We start from the raw sequence: 18,585 nt of genomic DNA on the forward strand, positions 1-18,585 counted from the left end.
TATGTTTAGGCACAGCCTAAGCTTTAAGTTGTGTACTGGCTCACTGACAGCCTGCTCAGTTATTTCTCATACCCAGGATTGGATTCAAGCTTGTCCCACCTCTGGCCTTTCCAGTCTCCAGGGACCGCAGTGTCAGAGAAGAGTGAGGCTGCAAAGGTAAGCCTGCGATCCCTCCTGCCATGCAAGAACACTGGTAATTAAGAGACGAGTGGTGATTTTGCTAGTGCTCATACTGCAGCCCTCAGCTAAGACTAATACCTAGCTATATAAGTGCTCCTTCTCCACTTACCAGAACTTCAGGATATGGTACTCAATTTTACACTAGAGGAGCAAAAGAAAGATACTCATTCAGACGTGCAGTTTGGTTCTAGGAGAGAGACAGCAGTCTTTCTGCTAGCAACTGTTGCCCACCTAAGAAATGAGTGAATTCATTCAGAAATCAAGATTAATTCAACATGAATTCAAGACAAGATCCAGAAATTCAGGAGGCCAGTGCTCTGGGCTCAGGTATAAGCTAAACAGACATAGCTTGAAAGAAACATAAGCCTAAATGTCTTTTTCAGCCTTTACATTAAGATTTAAGCATCCTGTTATTCTGGTCCAACCTTCTGGCCCATGTAACTGTGTAACCGTGAAAAAGATGGTCAAACTCACGTGACAAATGAAAATTATCTTTTTTTTTTTTCCCTAACACTATGAATGGAAAGCCATTAAATGTTTTTTCCCCTATTTTGCTATTGCGAATGATTAAGTTTCTCATCACATGCACAATAGTACGGCAGAAAAACATTTTCTCCCACTTTGCCATTCCTCAGTCAAATGATCCATGCACGTTCCTAATGTTCTCCTAAAACTAGTACTTCCTGGACTGAAATACTGTATTTTAAGAGCTAATATTCTAGATTTTCCATATTCTAGGGAGAAATTGCATTATCAGAGAAGCCTCTGCCAAAAAATGAAAGGAAACGTTTCCCCACCGAGCCCTTCAGACAACTAATGGAATTAATTTTGCATTCCATATTAGCAAGATTTAAGCAAGAACGGCAAAACTACCTGGCTTATCAGATATTTTCTTCCCTCAAAATTAAATAAATAGTATCAAACTGTAGAAATTTTTTCATTTTCTAGATTCGCTAGTGAAAAGTCCAGCCAAAATGTTGTGATTAACTAAAGCAGAATTTCTGACCTCAGCATATTCTCTTCTGCTTACATTTTGAGACAGAAAGCCAAGTTTTGTAAACTGTGCCAGGAAATGCTGAAATTTTGGAAAAAGAAAGCGAGGTAAACATATACAATGATTTTACATTAATAGAAAATGACAAAGTGATACAAGGTGGCTAACTCTCTCAGCCCTATAAATATTAACAATTCTGGACAAATAGGAAAAATAAAAGGGAAAGGCTAGAAGAGAAATTCAGAAGATAAAAAGGAATAATTTCCCAATGTAGAAAGGCCTTGAAGGAAGAACAGATGGAAAGATGATAGGAAAACCTTGTTTTCTGTCATCTCCTCTTGAATTTTTTCTGCTGACTGTATAGCCTCCATCTCTACCACATGGCTACACAGACAACCCTAACACTCGCTCTCAGCACCATATGACTTCTCAGAAGGACCTCCTGAATGCTGGCCTCACACGGGCTGTAGTCAAGCTGGCCATCCTTGGAGAGGATTCCCAGACAGAATCCTGTTGTGGGGATTTCTCATTTTAAACTCAGTACAAGCACAGCAAAAATAAAAGGCAGAAAACATGTGCCTGGTTTATGACACCCCTTGCTAGCTGGGTCAAGGAAACAAATGAGTATTCCCTGGCGGAACTGTGTGGAGCTCAAACGCCAAAACCAGACCAAAATACATTCAAAATTAGATTCTTTCAGGTCTGGCCTAAAGAGGAATGTTGTATTGGCATAGCTCTATTGTTTGAAAACATGGACAAAACCGTATACTATAAATGCCAACAATACCAGCCAAAAGGTCCTTCTGCTGTGAAAGTTCCTGAATTAAATTACTCTTCTGATGGTATAAAATGTGACTTTGTCACCATTGCCTATCCATACCAGACAAACCTCAGCACGGCCTCAGTGACCATACGAGTATAAAGAACCTAACCTTACATAGAGGTTATCGTATACCTGTATATATATGCACATACATAGATCCCCATATATACAAAAGGGTAGGATCAATACAGAAGGACAGGAATAAACAGTTTTCAGAATTCACATTTGTTTTAGACATTAAACAGTAAATAGCACCAGATTATAAAGAATCAAAACACATTTTGACCTATAAAGTCAAGACATGACTGAAAAGTTAACACAAAAAATGTGACTATAAAGAAGTTGAAAATAAGAAAAAAACCTTTTAATAAAACGCAGGATCCAATCCTGCGTTCTGTTTCATTTCAATTCCCCGAGTTCAACTGAAACCAAAGTAATTTAAGGCTTTCAGTACAAGAGTGGTAGGTTAGGGGTCCATGAATGAAATCTGCTGCTGCCATCCCAAATAGAGCAAGCAGAAGAGATAGTCATGCTAAAATAGTTCCAACTTACCCACACATTTCCCAGAGAACCTACTGCCGCAACTTTAAAGTCATATTCTGAAAGCCATTGTGCTCATTGCCCTTATGTAGGGGCTTTCATACTAGAACACATAACACCTGCATCTTTGCCAACAATACAACAGCCAAACTTTTTAGAACAAAATAGGTCAAATGGCATTAGCTAATACAAGGGGTGTTTGGGCTTTTTTTGTAGCTACTGTGAGCATAGGAACAATTGATGCTGTTAAAAATCTGTCTCACACACCTGATAGTAAATGAAGAAGAATTACAGAAGGGGGAGATATTTAAAGGATCTCTTCACTACCCATTAAAAGCTAACTCAGCAAGTCGACAGTTATAATGATTAAGATTTTGAACACAGCCACAGAAAACAATACAGCCTTCATGACAGTCATCATATAGCCAAATGATAAATATGGAGTCTAATAACTACAATTACAAGAACTTAAAATAAACATTGCTCTACACAAGATATAGAGCATGACAGCCAATACACTTGAGTGGCACAATTAGTTGAATCAACTCCACAATGACTGAAGTCTGTACTCAGTATTAACAATTAGACAAGGGGAAACAATCTTCCCAATGCTACGTACTGGCATGAGAACCACAGTGGCCCATGCTCTGAAGTTCTGCGATGGCAAAGCCCTCCTCCCACGCAAATGCAGCTCTAAGTATTCCCACACATACTAGCCCACAAGGACACATTCAACACTTAATGGGTTTCAAGAAATGCTAATGTCCTCTTGCCTCCATCCCTACTAAGGCTAATGGAGTCTTTTCCATAGCAATGGGTGGGCAGAATAATTCTGGGGAGACTCACTGGAGACCTGGAATAGGATGCTAAAAATCCCAAATCCTTAAACTGACAGCTAGCTTGCATATATTGCTATTGTCTCCTCTTTGCCAAACAGAATATACTTTAAAATCATGGGAAAAATGGGGTTAACATTTTGCATAAGCACTTCAGTTATTACCTAGCTCACATTAATAATCAACTAGGCTAACATAACAAACAATTCTTGTTACTCAAACTGGCGTCATTGTAATGAGCTCCAAATTAATCTCATCCGTACACAATCGCTAATCTTGTCTTGTGCCAACTGAATTTTTAATCAGAACAGAGTGAATCATAGGTTGTTTTTAAAATACATTTCTAATACTTGTCATCCAAAATGAATAAACACTAGAGCAGGGAAGAACTTTTCTATTTACATTCTGAGAAGCTGATTTTATTTATGCATACTATACACACAAGTATCAAATGCATACTATAGGTGAGGACATTTTTAATGAAAATAAAAAATAAATATGTTTATTTCTAATAACGCTTTGAGCATGAATAGCATCACCAACCTAAAGAATTTAGCCATCTGACTGTAATTAAAACTGTATGACAAACCAAAATAAAAGGAACAGTTGCCCCTCTGTCGAGTTGCTCCTCAATCTCTACATCATTCTAGAAGATCAGAATACACACAATCAGACCCTGCAACCAGCAGAGTAACTACTTCTGGTAAGGCATGTAACGAAGCCTATATTTCACAGTGCTGAACTTGAGACTCAACCTGAGTTTCAAACCAAAGTGACTTTAGTATTTGTGCAAGACATAAAAGCAAAGCTGAGTTTCAACGAGCATTTTCGACTTGATTCTGCAACTGCAATACCAGTCTAACAAAGCAGTTGATTACCTCTGCTTATAACAACAGGAGTGCTCAACATATCACCCCACTGCTGACACACAGGCCCAACCATTTAGGATTCTTTGGGAAAAAAGATAGCATGAAGTCTTCACCTACAGCATCTATGTTTTAAAATGCAGTATTTCTGGAATCTTGTTTTAGCTGTCTGGCTAACAGCTGCTTAACTGAACACCTGTTACCACGCTTAGATGAAAACCTAACTTGAAGGTCTGCCCATGGCCATGGAAACTGAAGGAGTGACTGAAGCGATCTGCAGCACAGCCATCTAAATGTCTTCAGGGAGGTCTACTGACAGCCTCTATTACAGCCACACAAGCTTGAGGAATCTGGAGTACCTGGTTCTCATTCCAAGCTAAGCATAACGCCTGATTCAACCCATGTAACAGCATGTGATGACTTCTGCTTGGAAAACAAGACACTCTGGCAGAGTGCAGTGCAGGAAGGCTCAACATCAGAATTCCCACAGATCTGGTGGCACATACTACTTAGAGACAGCACTCCTCATTTAATACCATCTACGTGCTTTTGTGAATGGTAGATTCCGTTTTGATTGCCAGGAACTGTTGCATAGAACGCATCTGAAGATTGCTCAAGATTAAGAGCATTAAAGTATGCTCAACGTGCTAATCTATTTTTACTTATAGTCAGTAGAAAGATATGTTAACACATTAGAAAATTCTGCCAGTATCTTAGAATTCAATTAAAATTATCTTCATTAAACAGATCTGAGATCTGCGGCAAAAAGGGAGTTATTCAAATACTCAACATAATAAGCAAGTTTTTGTTAACGTAACATTCTGAAGAAAAACTCTGCAAACCATGTTGAACAGTAAAAGGCGAATGCAAAAGCAAAAATACACCATATAGACCATAGATGGAGATAACAGGCTCTGATAACATCAGGATGGACTGCAGGAGAACAACCAAGGACCTCATCAAAAAAGGTTACATTTACATAGTGAATACTATAGCAAGGCATAATGACCAAAGGAAAGCTGTTGGCTTGCAAATTTCTTTTTTGGTTTGTTTTTAATTAATTTTAAAATAGGCTGGTTAATCTCTCATTATGCATCAAGGAGCAAATGGCTCTTCAAGCCGCTTTCCAATGAAAAGGATGGGAAGTTTGTTCTGTGCTTACGCAGAAGAAAAGCAACGCTCCCAAAAGTAGTATCATTAATGAACAATGTACGAAAGAAAGAAAACTAAGGATGTTTTTATCCTTGCAGGTTTCCCTGTGGATCACTAGTGCTACTGATTTCTTTTCACATGTGAAATATGGCACCATATCACACTCCATCTGAACAGCATTTCTGCAAGATGCTCCAAATTATCTTTATTTAATATCTCATTTGCTATTTGTTATTAATTTCAGCTTTCCAGCACATTAAAAAGTGCTCCTCTTCCTTTAACATCAACTGCAGAAAGCGGTTGCTAGTGTGAATACTTCTCAGGAGGTTTTAAGATTGTGAAACAACAAAACAGAAAAAGGAGAAAATAGGAGAACTGTTAAATAAAAGAGTGTGAAAACAACTCTAGAATTGTCATATAAAATAAAGCCTTTTCTATAAACGAGCCTAACCCAAGAGCTATTGAGCAGCACCATGCCTCCTTCCCAAAGGAGTCTGTGAGCTTAATAGGAAAGGGGGAAGCATGGAAGCAAAGAAATAAGACATTCACCTTTTAAACATTGTTAGGTATGCTAAAAATAATTATTAAAACCAATTCTTTTAAGATTGTGTTGTTTCTCAATATAACAATATGAAGTGAATAAAGCTAAAACCAAAACCCAACACATCTGTCACATCACATGTGAAGGACATGTTCAGTTCTGTGGCCACTGACTCACGTTCTTCCCCCATGGCACCTGTACCCCAGAACTGAACTGTACAGCATGACAGCCTCTGACTTGCTTTTGGGAGCTCCCATACCTGATGAAATCGCCCAGCTGCACTGCAGACATGCTGATAAAGCATGAAAGAGGGTGCAGGAGAGGACCATGTAAAGAGCCTCTACCCTAGCAAGGCTCTATGCCAGGAGAAGTTCAATTAAAAGGCATTTCCCAAGTGCCTTTTTGGGCCAGTGATTCCCATGTACCCTTACAGGTAGCCTATAAAATAAAATATATTTAAAGTGTTAATTGTTTTTTGGGTCAACTTTCTAATAAAAGCTGGAAATTTTGAGAAAAAAAGAAATGAGATTATGACCTACTGTGTGGGTGAGTGAGCAGGAATTACAGTAGAGCTCTCTGGCAAAAGCATACTTTTCTGATACAGCCACTAAACTTCGCACCATAACCACAGGCACTGGACACTTATTGGAAAAAATATGCCGAAACCCTACTGAAAAATCATACTGTTGACCCAGGAACAAGGCTGCAGGTCTGCAAAGGCAGCAGAATGGAACCAAAAGGAAGGGGGAGAGTAAAAGAGAAAAACACTCTGGGTTTCAAAATACCTTAATATGGCTTTAGTAACTACTAGTAACTTCTGAGAAGGAGAAGTATTTTAAAAGCATAACCATTGTTAGCTTCTTCAAATAAGGCTTTACTACTTGAGGCTAATTTTGAATAGTGAACAAAACGCTTGTTTTCAGGTTCTGGTGTTTCTTCTTCCATAGTAATAAGACTGTGAAAAAATATTTTCTCATTAAGTTAATTTTTGACCCTCCTACCTTTTAAATGGAGATTTCTTTGTTTTTATGGCAATGCTACCACATATGACCAGATACCTTTCTTTGAGACAGTGGTTTCAACAACATACAACCTGGTTTTATCCTTCCTCACAGGAAAACAAAAATTGACTTCACTACACAACATTATGCTACTTTTTCTGGAACTAAATGCTTTTTAAAGACACAATTGAGCAATCCTTTTTGCTGAAACAGATCTTTTAAGATGGTCAGATATTAAAAAGACATCTTTTTAAAGATACTCTGAATAGTTATTGTAAACGTCATCTTATCTCAATTAAAATATTTTTAAGAACCCTACATTTCTGGATTCAAACTTAAATTACATTAGAAGACAAAGTGTTTATATGCACATAACAGTGAGAGAAAAGTTTTTTTTTTTTTCTTTATTCTGCATTGTTAGCAAATTCCTATTGCTGAAGCTATTCTAAAAAAGCCAAGTCTCTTTGCATGGTACAAGGTTCTCAAACAGTGAAGTACTCACATGCAAGGCAGAAGGATCTGGCAAAAATTCAGCATCCTCTCCAAAGATAAAATCTGGTGGCAGGTCAGGATAGTGAGCATTGAAAATTATATCCCCTGAAAAGTAATAAATGAAAACATTGTTTGCACTTTAATGTATGTGCTTATAAATAGTGAAATAAATAAGATATTGTACTTATGATACACATTTTTAATATAAAATTTGATAGCTACATTAAGTACATTTTATGTATCTATCCATATAATTTTTACAAAAATTCACATGCAAGATAAGCATCAGATGTTTTGGGGGATGAAGTCAAATTCCTGAGGCACAGCTTCTTCCTCCTCTGCAAGCAATGAAACATGAAATATATTATTGCTTCATATCTCAAATGGCAATTCAAACACTATTGAGGGTTGCCTCAAAACACCAAGTTAGAAAAGTGATCTTATTTTTAAAAAGTACCACATTTAGATTGCTGCATTTTGCATATTATGTCAAAGTCAAATGCAAACTGCTAAGATCAGGATTTTCAAAATACTCGAGCTTTTAAAACTTAGTATCACTTACTCCCTCTTCTCCTCACCACCTGCAACTCTTAGAAGAAAGAATACGCAGTTCAATAGGAACCATTCCAACTATCCAAATTCTGGCCAAGAGAAATGCAGTATTACGCATTTAAATGGAGAGACTAAAATTAACTGAAAATGTATAACTTCATCACAGCTTGGCACCGAGTTCTCATCTTGCCAGTGTCACAAGATATACAATTAATTACTGATGTGATAGTTCAAAGAAATTTGGGTTATATTATTTCACTAGTAAACATACTTCAGACTTCATATAGGTCAAGAGGCAGTTCTCTGCATGTGAGCTCGTAAAAAAACACCCACAATTCAAGGGGGCGGGGGGGGAAATACGTATCTAGCATTACTTTTCTACCTCCCAATCACTCTTTCCTCTTTATGAAGATATGAAAGAGTAACTCTGAGCTTTTGCATAAAGCAGATTTGTGAGGTAGCAGGCATTAGAAGAAAGAAGTCAGTACCTACTATGTGTTACCTCTTGTTTAAAATCCACACAGCAAAGTAAAACCAGTGTGGTAAGCCTTAGAAACAATTCTGTTTGGAGAAAGTTAAACTACCTTTTAATTTTTCAAAAATTATGAATGCAGAACTGGAGAAAAGCATTAGCTGAACAAATCTTGCAAATCCACATCGCTGGCTCAGTGATTTCGCCATCTCAAGACATTCAACATGACAGTTCTAATTTCTAATATTCTGTAAACTTATCTTGACTGTAGCTGGAAGCAAGGGTGCTGTAAAAGATTAATTTGCAGAGGATGAGGGCTTATGACCAAGAAGCCAACAGCCCGTCTAGGGTAGGTGTGCTTTACAGTATCGCTCCAAATCATGAACTCGCTGATCATGTGACTCAGGAGAGCAAAGTGCGGGTTTCCCCTGTCCGCACTCCTACCTTTCTTTCACAAATGTCAGGAGCGCATGTAAGTATGGGGTGTAGGGAAGAGTAGAGGTCCACCAGCTAAAATATCCAACATAGTCAACATAAAATCAATCTTTTATTTCATTTAAAAGAAGAACAAAGCAGGCACCAATCCTAGAGGAAACTGCATAAAATTGCAACAGGAAATGCACCTATATTAAGTAAGAGAAAATAATTACTAGTCTGCCTAAACTGTAATACAGCAATGAAGAATTCAGAAAAGTTGATGTTCACTAGACTGGACAGTTCCTATGCCACCACAACTCAACCATTTTCTTCATATTTACTACAATTAAAAAGTCATGTACGGCTTCTTACAACAACCCCACCAATTTCCATGTACAGAGCAGGCAGCTCTTGAGGTTATACGCTGAAGGAGACAGCACCTTAAAACATTCTTTGACTGACCATTGCTTCATAGATAAAGAGGCGTGTTATGAATAACTCAGAACAGAGCACAATGAAGCAGCTTGGCTTGTGACTTAGGTAGCCCAATGCTGCTCTGAAGGAAAGAATTGTATCTGTGCTTTTGCCATGTTCTTATGTGATGTTAAGTAACTCATTTAACACACACTTTTCATACTGCAGTTCCTAGTTGCATGCTTTTCATCCTCTGCATTCCTGCTTTAACAGAGTTGATGAAACAGAGTACACACAGCTACAACTCAGCCCACCAAGAACTGCACTCCAACTACACAGATACTACAAAAGGCTGCTTAGGATAAAAGAAGGATCAAAATAACTGAATATTTTTATACCACACCTCCGTATTTGATTAGTGAAAAACTATTACAGAACCTTACATCACAAGGCGACTCCAATACTCTGCTTAGAGTAGCAAAATTGGCAGTAAACTGTATTCACCTCTGCAAGCTCCACATTAATGGGTGAACCTCAGGAAAGCTGTGACAGTAGGTGCAATGTGAAGGTTCAAGCAGGTACAAACTCTTTTTCTCCCCAGTGTTTTCAGTTCTACAGCAACATGAAGTGAAGCAGCTCCGAGAACATCACCATATGCAGTGCTCAAGTACGACAGTAAATTAAAATCTGAATTACTAGTTTAACATGCTAGGTGGTAAACTTTTACAATTTGGGGTTCAGGTCAGCTCCATATCCTGGTGCAGTGATTCCTGCTGTGGGACCAGGGCCAACAGCCGGGGATGGTGCTCTCTTCGACCACTCAGGTGTGATGTGTGGCCACACTGAAGTCAGGCACATCACAGTTGCAGGTGGACAAAACAATCTATTACCTCTCTCACATGCTTAGGTAGTTCTTCTTTACTACCTTCTGTCACTCCCTTTCTTCCACTGAATATTGGTGGCCTATCAGTCCTTATCCACAGTGAGTGAACAATTATGCAGATATTTTGGTTTAAAAAGTTTTCATGACCTACTGATATCAAAGAACTACTCAGTACAAGGAACAGAATCCAGAATCAAAATTAACATTGTGATATTTGATTTTCTGTTACTATTACTTAAAATTGCTATAATTGCTTCTACTTGCCCAGGGTAAACATGCCTCAAATCCAAACTCCCAAGTCCCTTCAGTAAAAGTAATTTTGAGACCCAATATATCAGCATTAAAGCCAACGTGTATCACAAGATTATTTCTCTCTATAGTACAGTTATCTTCCAAAAGGCTATATAGTACATGGCTGAAACGTTCTCCAGGCTTCAAAATAAATAAAACTTATTTCAGTGCCTGTTAATCATACAAAACACTAGTGCTGAAACCATACTCAAAACATTTTAAAACTTCATGGAACCTAAAAAATCATACTGTTGTCCTTATTTTCTAACTAAACCAGAAACATAACATTTAATGAATCATTAACACCCTCCTTCCTGCAGTACCACAGGTTTTTTAACCAAATGTAAACCCTAATTTATTCTGCTACAATCAACCTCACACAGGCTGGGTCACAATTAATAAAGACAAAAAAGTTCAGAACAAAATAGTGTTTCCACTTCAATCTAAACAGTTAGAAAAGAGCAGCGCTTCTCTATCATCAGTGGTTTTCAGTCCGTCAGTTAAATACAGCGTCTTACTATTGAAAGTGATAAGATCTGACCTTGGAACAATTTTTTCACATATTCAAAGAGGAAAAAAGCATCCCCTCAGTTAAATCTTATTCTAGTAAGTCTCACTTCTGCCATGAAACCAAAGACATTCAATAGTTGCTAAAAGGAAAGAAAAAAGAACCTTTTTTTGAACCATATTAGACATTCAGGCACTGATCTCTTCTCCCTGACGACCAATGACAGAAGCCGAGGGAACGGCAGGAAGATAGGCCAGAGGAGGTTTAGGTTGGACATTAGGAAAAGGTTCTTCACCCAGAGGGTGGTGGAGCACTGGAACAGGCTCCCTCAGCAGGTAGTCACAGTGCCAAGCCTGACAATATTTAAGAAGCATTTGGACAACGCCCTCAGACATAGGATGGGTTGTCCTATGCAGGGACAGGAGTTGGACTTGATGATCCTTGTGGGTCCCTTCCAACTCAGGACATTCCATGATTCACCCATGTGACCCCTGGCCTCTGTAACTTTTCTGCTTCATTCTCTCCCCTTCCATACAGTTTCTCTTATGCCTTGCTTAATTTACCATGCTAGGACAGAAAAAGTAACACCTTTGACTCCAGAGACCTTAGGTACCGAGGAATGAGTTTGCCCTATTCGCAAATATGAGCATGAGCTATTTTCGTAAGTTACATATTCTCAACAAAAATACACCATTACAAGTCAGACTTAAGATTAAGGGAATCAATCCTAAAGCTGAGTTTTGTTCTTGTTAAATACCACAAACCAGAGAAATCAGAACTGCAGTTAACAGTTTGCTTGGCAGGGCTATGACGCATAAATAAAAAAATGCTTCTTTACACTCAAATAAAAGGTATTTAAACAATCACAATGGCCAATGCAACAGCAAATCTGATTTTACTTCACATAAATATTAACACTAGTCTCTGCAGTGAGCTTACAAAATATAAGGTGTTAAATATTTTGAACCACCAGCTACCAGTTTGTCCTGACCTAGCAGAAATATTGATCTTTTTAACAACTACTTTATTTAATACTTACAGGATATTACCTGGACTTACCCTCTTCAAATATAATTGTGCTGGGATAAAAACATAAAATTTTCAACCAATAAAGGTATTTGCAAAATTATTGTGCTTAAGAGTTTGACAATGGTTACCATTTTAATTTTGAAAGCAAAACCACCAAAAAAATCAATATAGCCCTGCATTCTCTCCCCTTCTTGCCTAAATGAAACAAATACTCTTTTCCTTACATCTCCAGCACTTGAATATGTAGTTCATCATATGTTTCAACTGTTTGCTCTTATTCCCTTGACAGAAGGCAAACTGTGTGGCATTCCACAGTGCTATTGACCATGACCATTCCAGTTTAAGGACAATGCAAGCAAAACCTTCACACTCATACCATATTTATCTCATTTCTGTAGATACACTAGCCAATAATTACTTCAGTGGAATTACATTTCCAATGAAATACTACTAAAGAATTTAAAAGTACTTCAATAAAGTTAAAGCCATGGAATCAAAGATAAATTTAATAGAAAAAGGATGTATTATACATATTTTGCTTTTCGTTATCCAAAAATATTACTTTCTCTTCCTTTTTTCTCCTTGGGCAAACAGCATTAAATTTTGAAATATTTTACTTTACAGGATTTCAAAGGAAAAGTTAATATGCTCCCAATAGACAAAAAGATAGAAATATTAATACTTGAATCTATCATTTCTTTTCACACACACACACACACACATTGTTCTTTTCTCATCTATCAAAATGCATAAGCAAGTCTAACAAAGCGGTAACGATTGACTACAAGCAAGATAGGTGTAACTCTGAGAAATTTCTTAAATCCTTACAGTTGCTTTCCACTGGCCTATCCTATACACAGTTTTTCCTCTCCTGATAACTTCATTTTTGGGGTATTTTTCTTTCTTATTTTAACCATACTGTAAATTTGGTAGTACTGAAAGATGTTATACTGAGAGTGCCACAGCATTAGCATCCCTGATTACCTAAAGGCGGCAAAATTAGGAAGCAACATACCAGTTAACTTCCTAAATTCTGCTTTTGAAAGGATATCTATATTCTTCAGCTTTTTCTGACCCCAAGAATTTCTAAGTCAGCACTAAGTATGTAGAATAAACATGTGTGTCCACTGCAGCCTGGAATAAGACCAATCTGAATGGAATTCATCATATGAAGGAGATCAACCCATTTGGCTTGTAAGAAACAAACAAAAAATCCAAATGCAACTTGATCATGAAATGCATTCACGGATAATAGGGAACAGTGTTGATGCAAGTGACCAATCCTATGTGCAGAATCAGTTTTGGGAAAATAAAGAAACTGCTCTCGTTGAGTATTAAAAAGAAAAGGAGAGTAAGTAGAATTATATTATTCATCTATTCAGAATGCTAACCTATCCCTTCTAGTATCTACACAAATTGTAGACAAAACCCGATGATTAGTTATATAAACAAATTCTTACCTAAAACAGATGTTGTTAGTTGTCTTTACAGGTACAAAAAAAATCAGTTATTCACTATGATCTGCAACCAAGATACTAAGTCAGCATAGTCAGCAGTACAAAAGGATTTAAATGAACTAAATCCAGACCTGCTGACTTGTCACCACATTCCACCCTAAAGATTTTTGCTCTACAGGCTTTAAGTCAAGCATAATAATACACTACCTATAGAGCCCCTTATTAATTGATTGGCAAGAAGGATACAGTTCCTGAAATGACAATACGACTTTGGTAAATACAAAACTACTACTGGAAGAAGATACAGGAGTAATTCTGGTTTTGCTGTGGTGTTGCTGTTGCCAAGCTATTCTTCTCTCAAGTAGAGAAGGATAATTAAACCTCAGAAGCTCCTCTTAAAACAATCTGTTGAAGGAGGACTTCTGCCCACACAGGAGGACAGCTATCCTCAAATGGTGTTTGGGAATACTGTGTGACCTTTGCTAACCTGACCATAAATAATAATCCTATTAGAGTAAACCAAGAGTAGCTTCAACTTTTTACAGGTTTTTTAGTGGAAGTCAGAAATATTCCTGAAGCTTAGAGACAACATCTGGTAGGAAGAGGCTCAGATGCTTTTGAGCTTCATTTCTGACTCACATCCAAATCAAGGTATCAGAAAAGGAAAGGCAGAAAAGTCAGAATTAAAGACTCGAAGATATCTCTTAATAAAAAGACAAATTGAAAAAAAGGTATTTGACTGCATTAAAAGAAAACCTCTATACCTCTGTGACACTCCAGAAGAAATCCTAGCTACTCTATTACATGCAAAGCTGCAAAGGACCCAGTCTCCATGGGCTTGGTTCAGTTGTTTAACCAAGTTGTTTAGTGTCATTTGAGATGCCTCAGGGCACATTTATGGCAGCTATGACACAAGGTTTTTCAGAGATCAGTGCCCTTTGGGTCAGCAGCTGAAAAGGCCAAGCAAGATACCCTAGGGAAACTCAGTGAGACGCCTATAGTTAGACAAGTGAATCAAGTCCCACTTTTCCAATAAAAGAAAAAAGATATAGGAAGGATTTGCAGGATGGTTATTTGGTTCTTGGACAAAGGGTTGCAGGTGTGGTGTTTTGTTTTGTTTGTTTGTTTTTCTTTAACTTCAACTGACAAATGCTGCTGCAGGAGGAAAAAAAAAAAAAGGTGTAAGACTGCATACAGAAGGATAAATTATGTTCTGTTGTAAAGTGGGCAAATCTGCAAAAACGGAGTAAAAGTAAGTGAGCTGGATCCCAAGCTGAACAAGAAGGCAGCAGGACAATCTTAGTTACTTGCACTTCTGTAGCCAGACAAATGCTTTCTCAGAAATTTTAGTACTATAATTGAAGAGGACAAAGATGAGAACAACAGATAACACTAGAGACGATAAGATATTGGCAGAAATTGAAGACAGGCAACACTGGAGAAGTTATAACAGAGACACTGGATAGGTCAGAAAAGGAAAGGTGAAAGTGAAGGACAAATACGTTCAAGCAAATGGACTGTAGACCATCATCAGTAACTGCAGCCCAAACAGGAGAAGAGAGATGGAAAGAACAAAGGAGGAAGGCACTATGGTAATACCAATGTGGAGGCCTAACCTAAAATCTTTTAAACCTCTGTAAGTCCACACTTGTACATAGATACTTGTAAGGTCACTTCTCTTGATGCAGAAATATACTATTTAAGACTTAATACCTGCAAAAACTTCTGTCATTTACTTGCTCAAGGGAAGTCCAGAACATAGTGAAAAGTGTCAAAACAACCCCAAAAACAACAACCCAAGTGAGAGGAAAGTGATTACTTAAAAGAGGAAAATATTGTTGTAAACTTTGTATTCTAAGAAGAAATAAATATAATAAAAAGATTAGACTCTCTCTCGATGTTTCCCATTAGGCACGTTCATTAGATAATGAACAGGTTACCGAAGGAAGATTCATTGCTCCTGCCACGTAAAGCAAGACTCAGCAAAACTTCAGAAAACATACTGCCCGGTAAAATCTTTGGTATTTTGCATGACCTAGCAAAAAGACACTTCTTACCATACAGGTAATTATATCACCCAAGTATAATCTGAATTACAGCAACCAAAAAGTCCTTCCCTTAAGAACCTCAACTAAACCACAACCTGTGCGCAATAACCTAATGGTGCACAGAAGACCGACACGTGCATTGCAGCAATCTAGTTATGAGAATCTTAAATCTTACAATAACTTGTAAAATAATTTTTACAATTGTTTATTGGCACAATAAACAAGTGTTTAGCAAACAAATTTGCAAATCAGCGCAGCAAGGAGGTCAGGCTGTTCTCCATATTTATCATTTTGTTTGTTTCTGATTACTTCCTTGAAGCAGAAAGCCACAGGAAGACCAGATGAACTTATTGAAAGAGTTCCATCACAGGAAGAAAAGCAGATGAAATTCTCTACAGTATATTATGGGCAATATTCTTAGACTAATGAGGCAGCAAAACTGTGATTTCCTCCTCTAAGGCCTATAACTAAAATGAGTAAGAAACTAAGAAACAGAACTCGGAAGCAAAAGAAATAAAAACTAAGCTTCAAACAAGACAAAAGAAACATTCTTTAGGATCAAGGAAACCAAAGTGGCGGCAGTAGAACCCAGAGCTGTAATCCACTCACACAAAAACAGTGAAAATCAGACAGAAGATGAAAATACTAGAGTTCAAGAGGCCACAGAGAACAGTAGCATCACAAGGGCAACACATTGTTTAATCACCGTGAAATTCCAGATGACAGCACTCAAGGACAGAGAGGGAGGGAGGCATCAGTGCCTGAAAAAGAAAATGTGAAGAGCACAGGCAAAGAGTCAAGCTCTCCTAGTAGCAAGCAGCAGAGAAAGCTTGAGTGAAAATGGAAAACCAAAAGCAAGAGATTCCAGGGTTTGAGGAAACAAAATTGCAATGACCAAGGAATTGATTCTTAATGCTGTATTTTAATTATTGATATTATTCAATAAAGACTATTACAGCTTATAACTCTGCTTATCCTGAAAATTTCTACTATGACATCTGCCTTGATGTTTTAGCAAGGTAGCCCAATATGCCTGCAAGAGTTACAAAACACTTCACCTCAAAACACACAAATCCTTCTCCCAGAAAGCATAACAAACTTTACTCAGCAGATACGGCTGCCTAGTTAGCAATAAAGGACAGCTCTGCATACCACTCAGAGTAAGTTTTGTCCTTGGAACACACATTCAACCTCTTACAGGATATTACAGAGAGTCTTCTTGGAGTTAAAACTCCTATTAAGAGCTTTGAAAAATTCAAATATAAAGAAAAGCACTGAGTTTAATGTAGCAGCAGTGAGTGCTGGATGAACTAACAAAAACAATACAGCTGTCTCAGATTTTAATTGACAGTCTAGCAAGAGTAGGCTCAAGTTTTCCAGCCATTCTGGCCATGAAAACACAAAATTTATCGTTTCCCTTACAGACGAAAATAAAGTAAAAGTGTCTCTCAGAAAGCACCATTTAAAAATTTCTGATGTGTGATGGAAGAGTATTAGTATGACAAACTAATTTATCTCCAACACCAACACAAAATTTTCTCCAGTATAAAATTGTGGATATCTCCAAGGTTCCTGGCTGCAGCTAATTAACTGTTCAGTATAACATTCCAGCAGTTCAGAATACATGCAAGAGTAAGGTGAATGCGACATCTGGAAAAAAACAATTAACTACCTAATTGGATCTCAAAAAAATGTATTAAAATTACCAATAAGCCATTCTTAACTCACAGGATGTTTGATCTTACCGGAGCTAACAAAACAATTATTTTATACTACAGATAGTCAGTGACTGCCTTGCCTGCAAGTACACTTTCCCCTTTTTCAAAAAACAGTGAACTTCCTGGTCTTTTGGAAAACAGGACTGTGACTATGCAGTTATACTTCTCTAAAGTAGCATACCAACAGTTTCAACACAGTAGGATTCATACTAGGGTATTTGTACAGTGGCAGCGGTTATGATTGATGATATGCAAAGATCTGATCTGTTGCAAAGAGGATGTAACACAAACCACAAAGGAACTACACACTTCAGCCTGTATTGGGCACCATGTAATGAAGACCATACGCTGGAGACCCTGAACATTTTCAGCCAGTCTTTTTATTCTGGCAGATTTCGCAACTTTCCTCTGCAGAAATATTCTGCCCTTGAAAGATAACGTATCTAGCAACAGCCTACAACAAAGTATCTACAAATCTCTGGTTGCACACCATGGCTGTCTTCCCCTGCCATCATCATAGATCTGAACACAGAATTATTAAAGCTTTCTTGGATCTGCTTGCATCACTATTTACTCCACATGCTGTGAGACTGAACGATGCACAGCATTTTCAAACGTGTAATGCTGACATGTGGAGGATTATTATTACTTGAATTCACTGCTATTATTAGGGACCTCTGGAAAAGATACACTTGTTTACACCACTTTCAGATGGTCATGTTAAAATATACAGCATCGTTAAATTGCGTGTTTTGTTTTTTGCGAAGGTGGAGAAGAACACTAGCATTATAGTAGTTTTGTTTAATTGCTTATGTGATATTCAAAATATAAGGGGGGGGGGAAGAGAAAAAGCTGATTTCTCAATATCTCAATAAGTTTAATGCATAGTCCATAATCATATTTCTAGGTACTTTAACTGGACTACAGTCATGTAGAATATTAGTGTAGTCTGTATGCCTATGTCCTCACACATGGGCATTTTAATCTACTAATTTTCCCTTATGAATCAGGAACAGTTCTAGCCTCTACTTAAAAACAAGTAATGACTTAAAGCTCTCAGAATGTAATAATAGGGCCCTGTATGGTAATAAATGAGAGAGTTACTACAGTCCCATAGAAAATATGATACCATTCTCTAGAGCAGTGTCATCCAATGAAGCTTCTTTTCACTGCATCTTGATCATAGTCATCAAGTCTCAAGTAGAATCTACTACACATTGCAGGACACATCAAGACTCCACAGGTTGAGTCTGCTACCCAATATCACATTATTTTAAAAAAAAGTTTTTTTTTTTAAAAATCCACACATTTAAATAAGGGGGGGGAAAAAAAAATCTACCTGGTAGCATAGCTGGCTTCATATAATATGGC

The 18,585-nt window shown here is 37.5% G+C and overlaps 1 protein-coding gene across 4 annotated transcripts in view; it reads right to left on the reverse strand.

Annotated features, from left to right (window-relative positions):
• The window catches only part of BABAM2 (BRISC and BRCA1 A complex member 2), a 176,062-nt gene that overhangs the window by 134,404 nt on the left and 23,073 nt on the right, over positions 1-18,585 (reverse strand). For all 4 annotated transcript variants that reach the window (XM_087774426.1, XM_087774427.1, XM_087774428.1 and 1 more), the window contains one exon: positions 7,436-7,530. In XM_087774426.1, the coding sequence (XP_087630552.1) occupies positions 7,436-7,530 (95 nt within the window). The remainder of the gene's footprint in view (positions 1-7,435; positions 7,531-18,585) is intronic.

The sequence above is a fragment of the Nipponia nippon genome, unplaced genomic scaffold, assembly GCF_047370975.1.
Source record: "Nipponia nippon isolate SJK-2023a ecotype South Korea unplaced genomic scaffold, ASM4737097v1 scaffold_4, whole genome shotgun sequence".
Lineage (NCBI taxonomy): Eukaryota > Metazoa > Chordata > Aves > Pelecaniformes > Threskiornithidae > Nipponia > Nipponia nippon.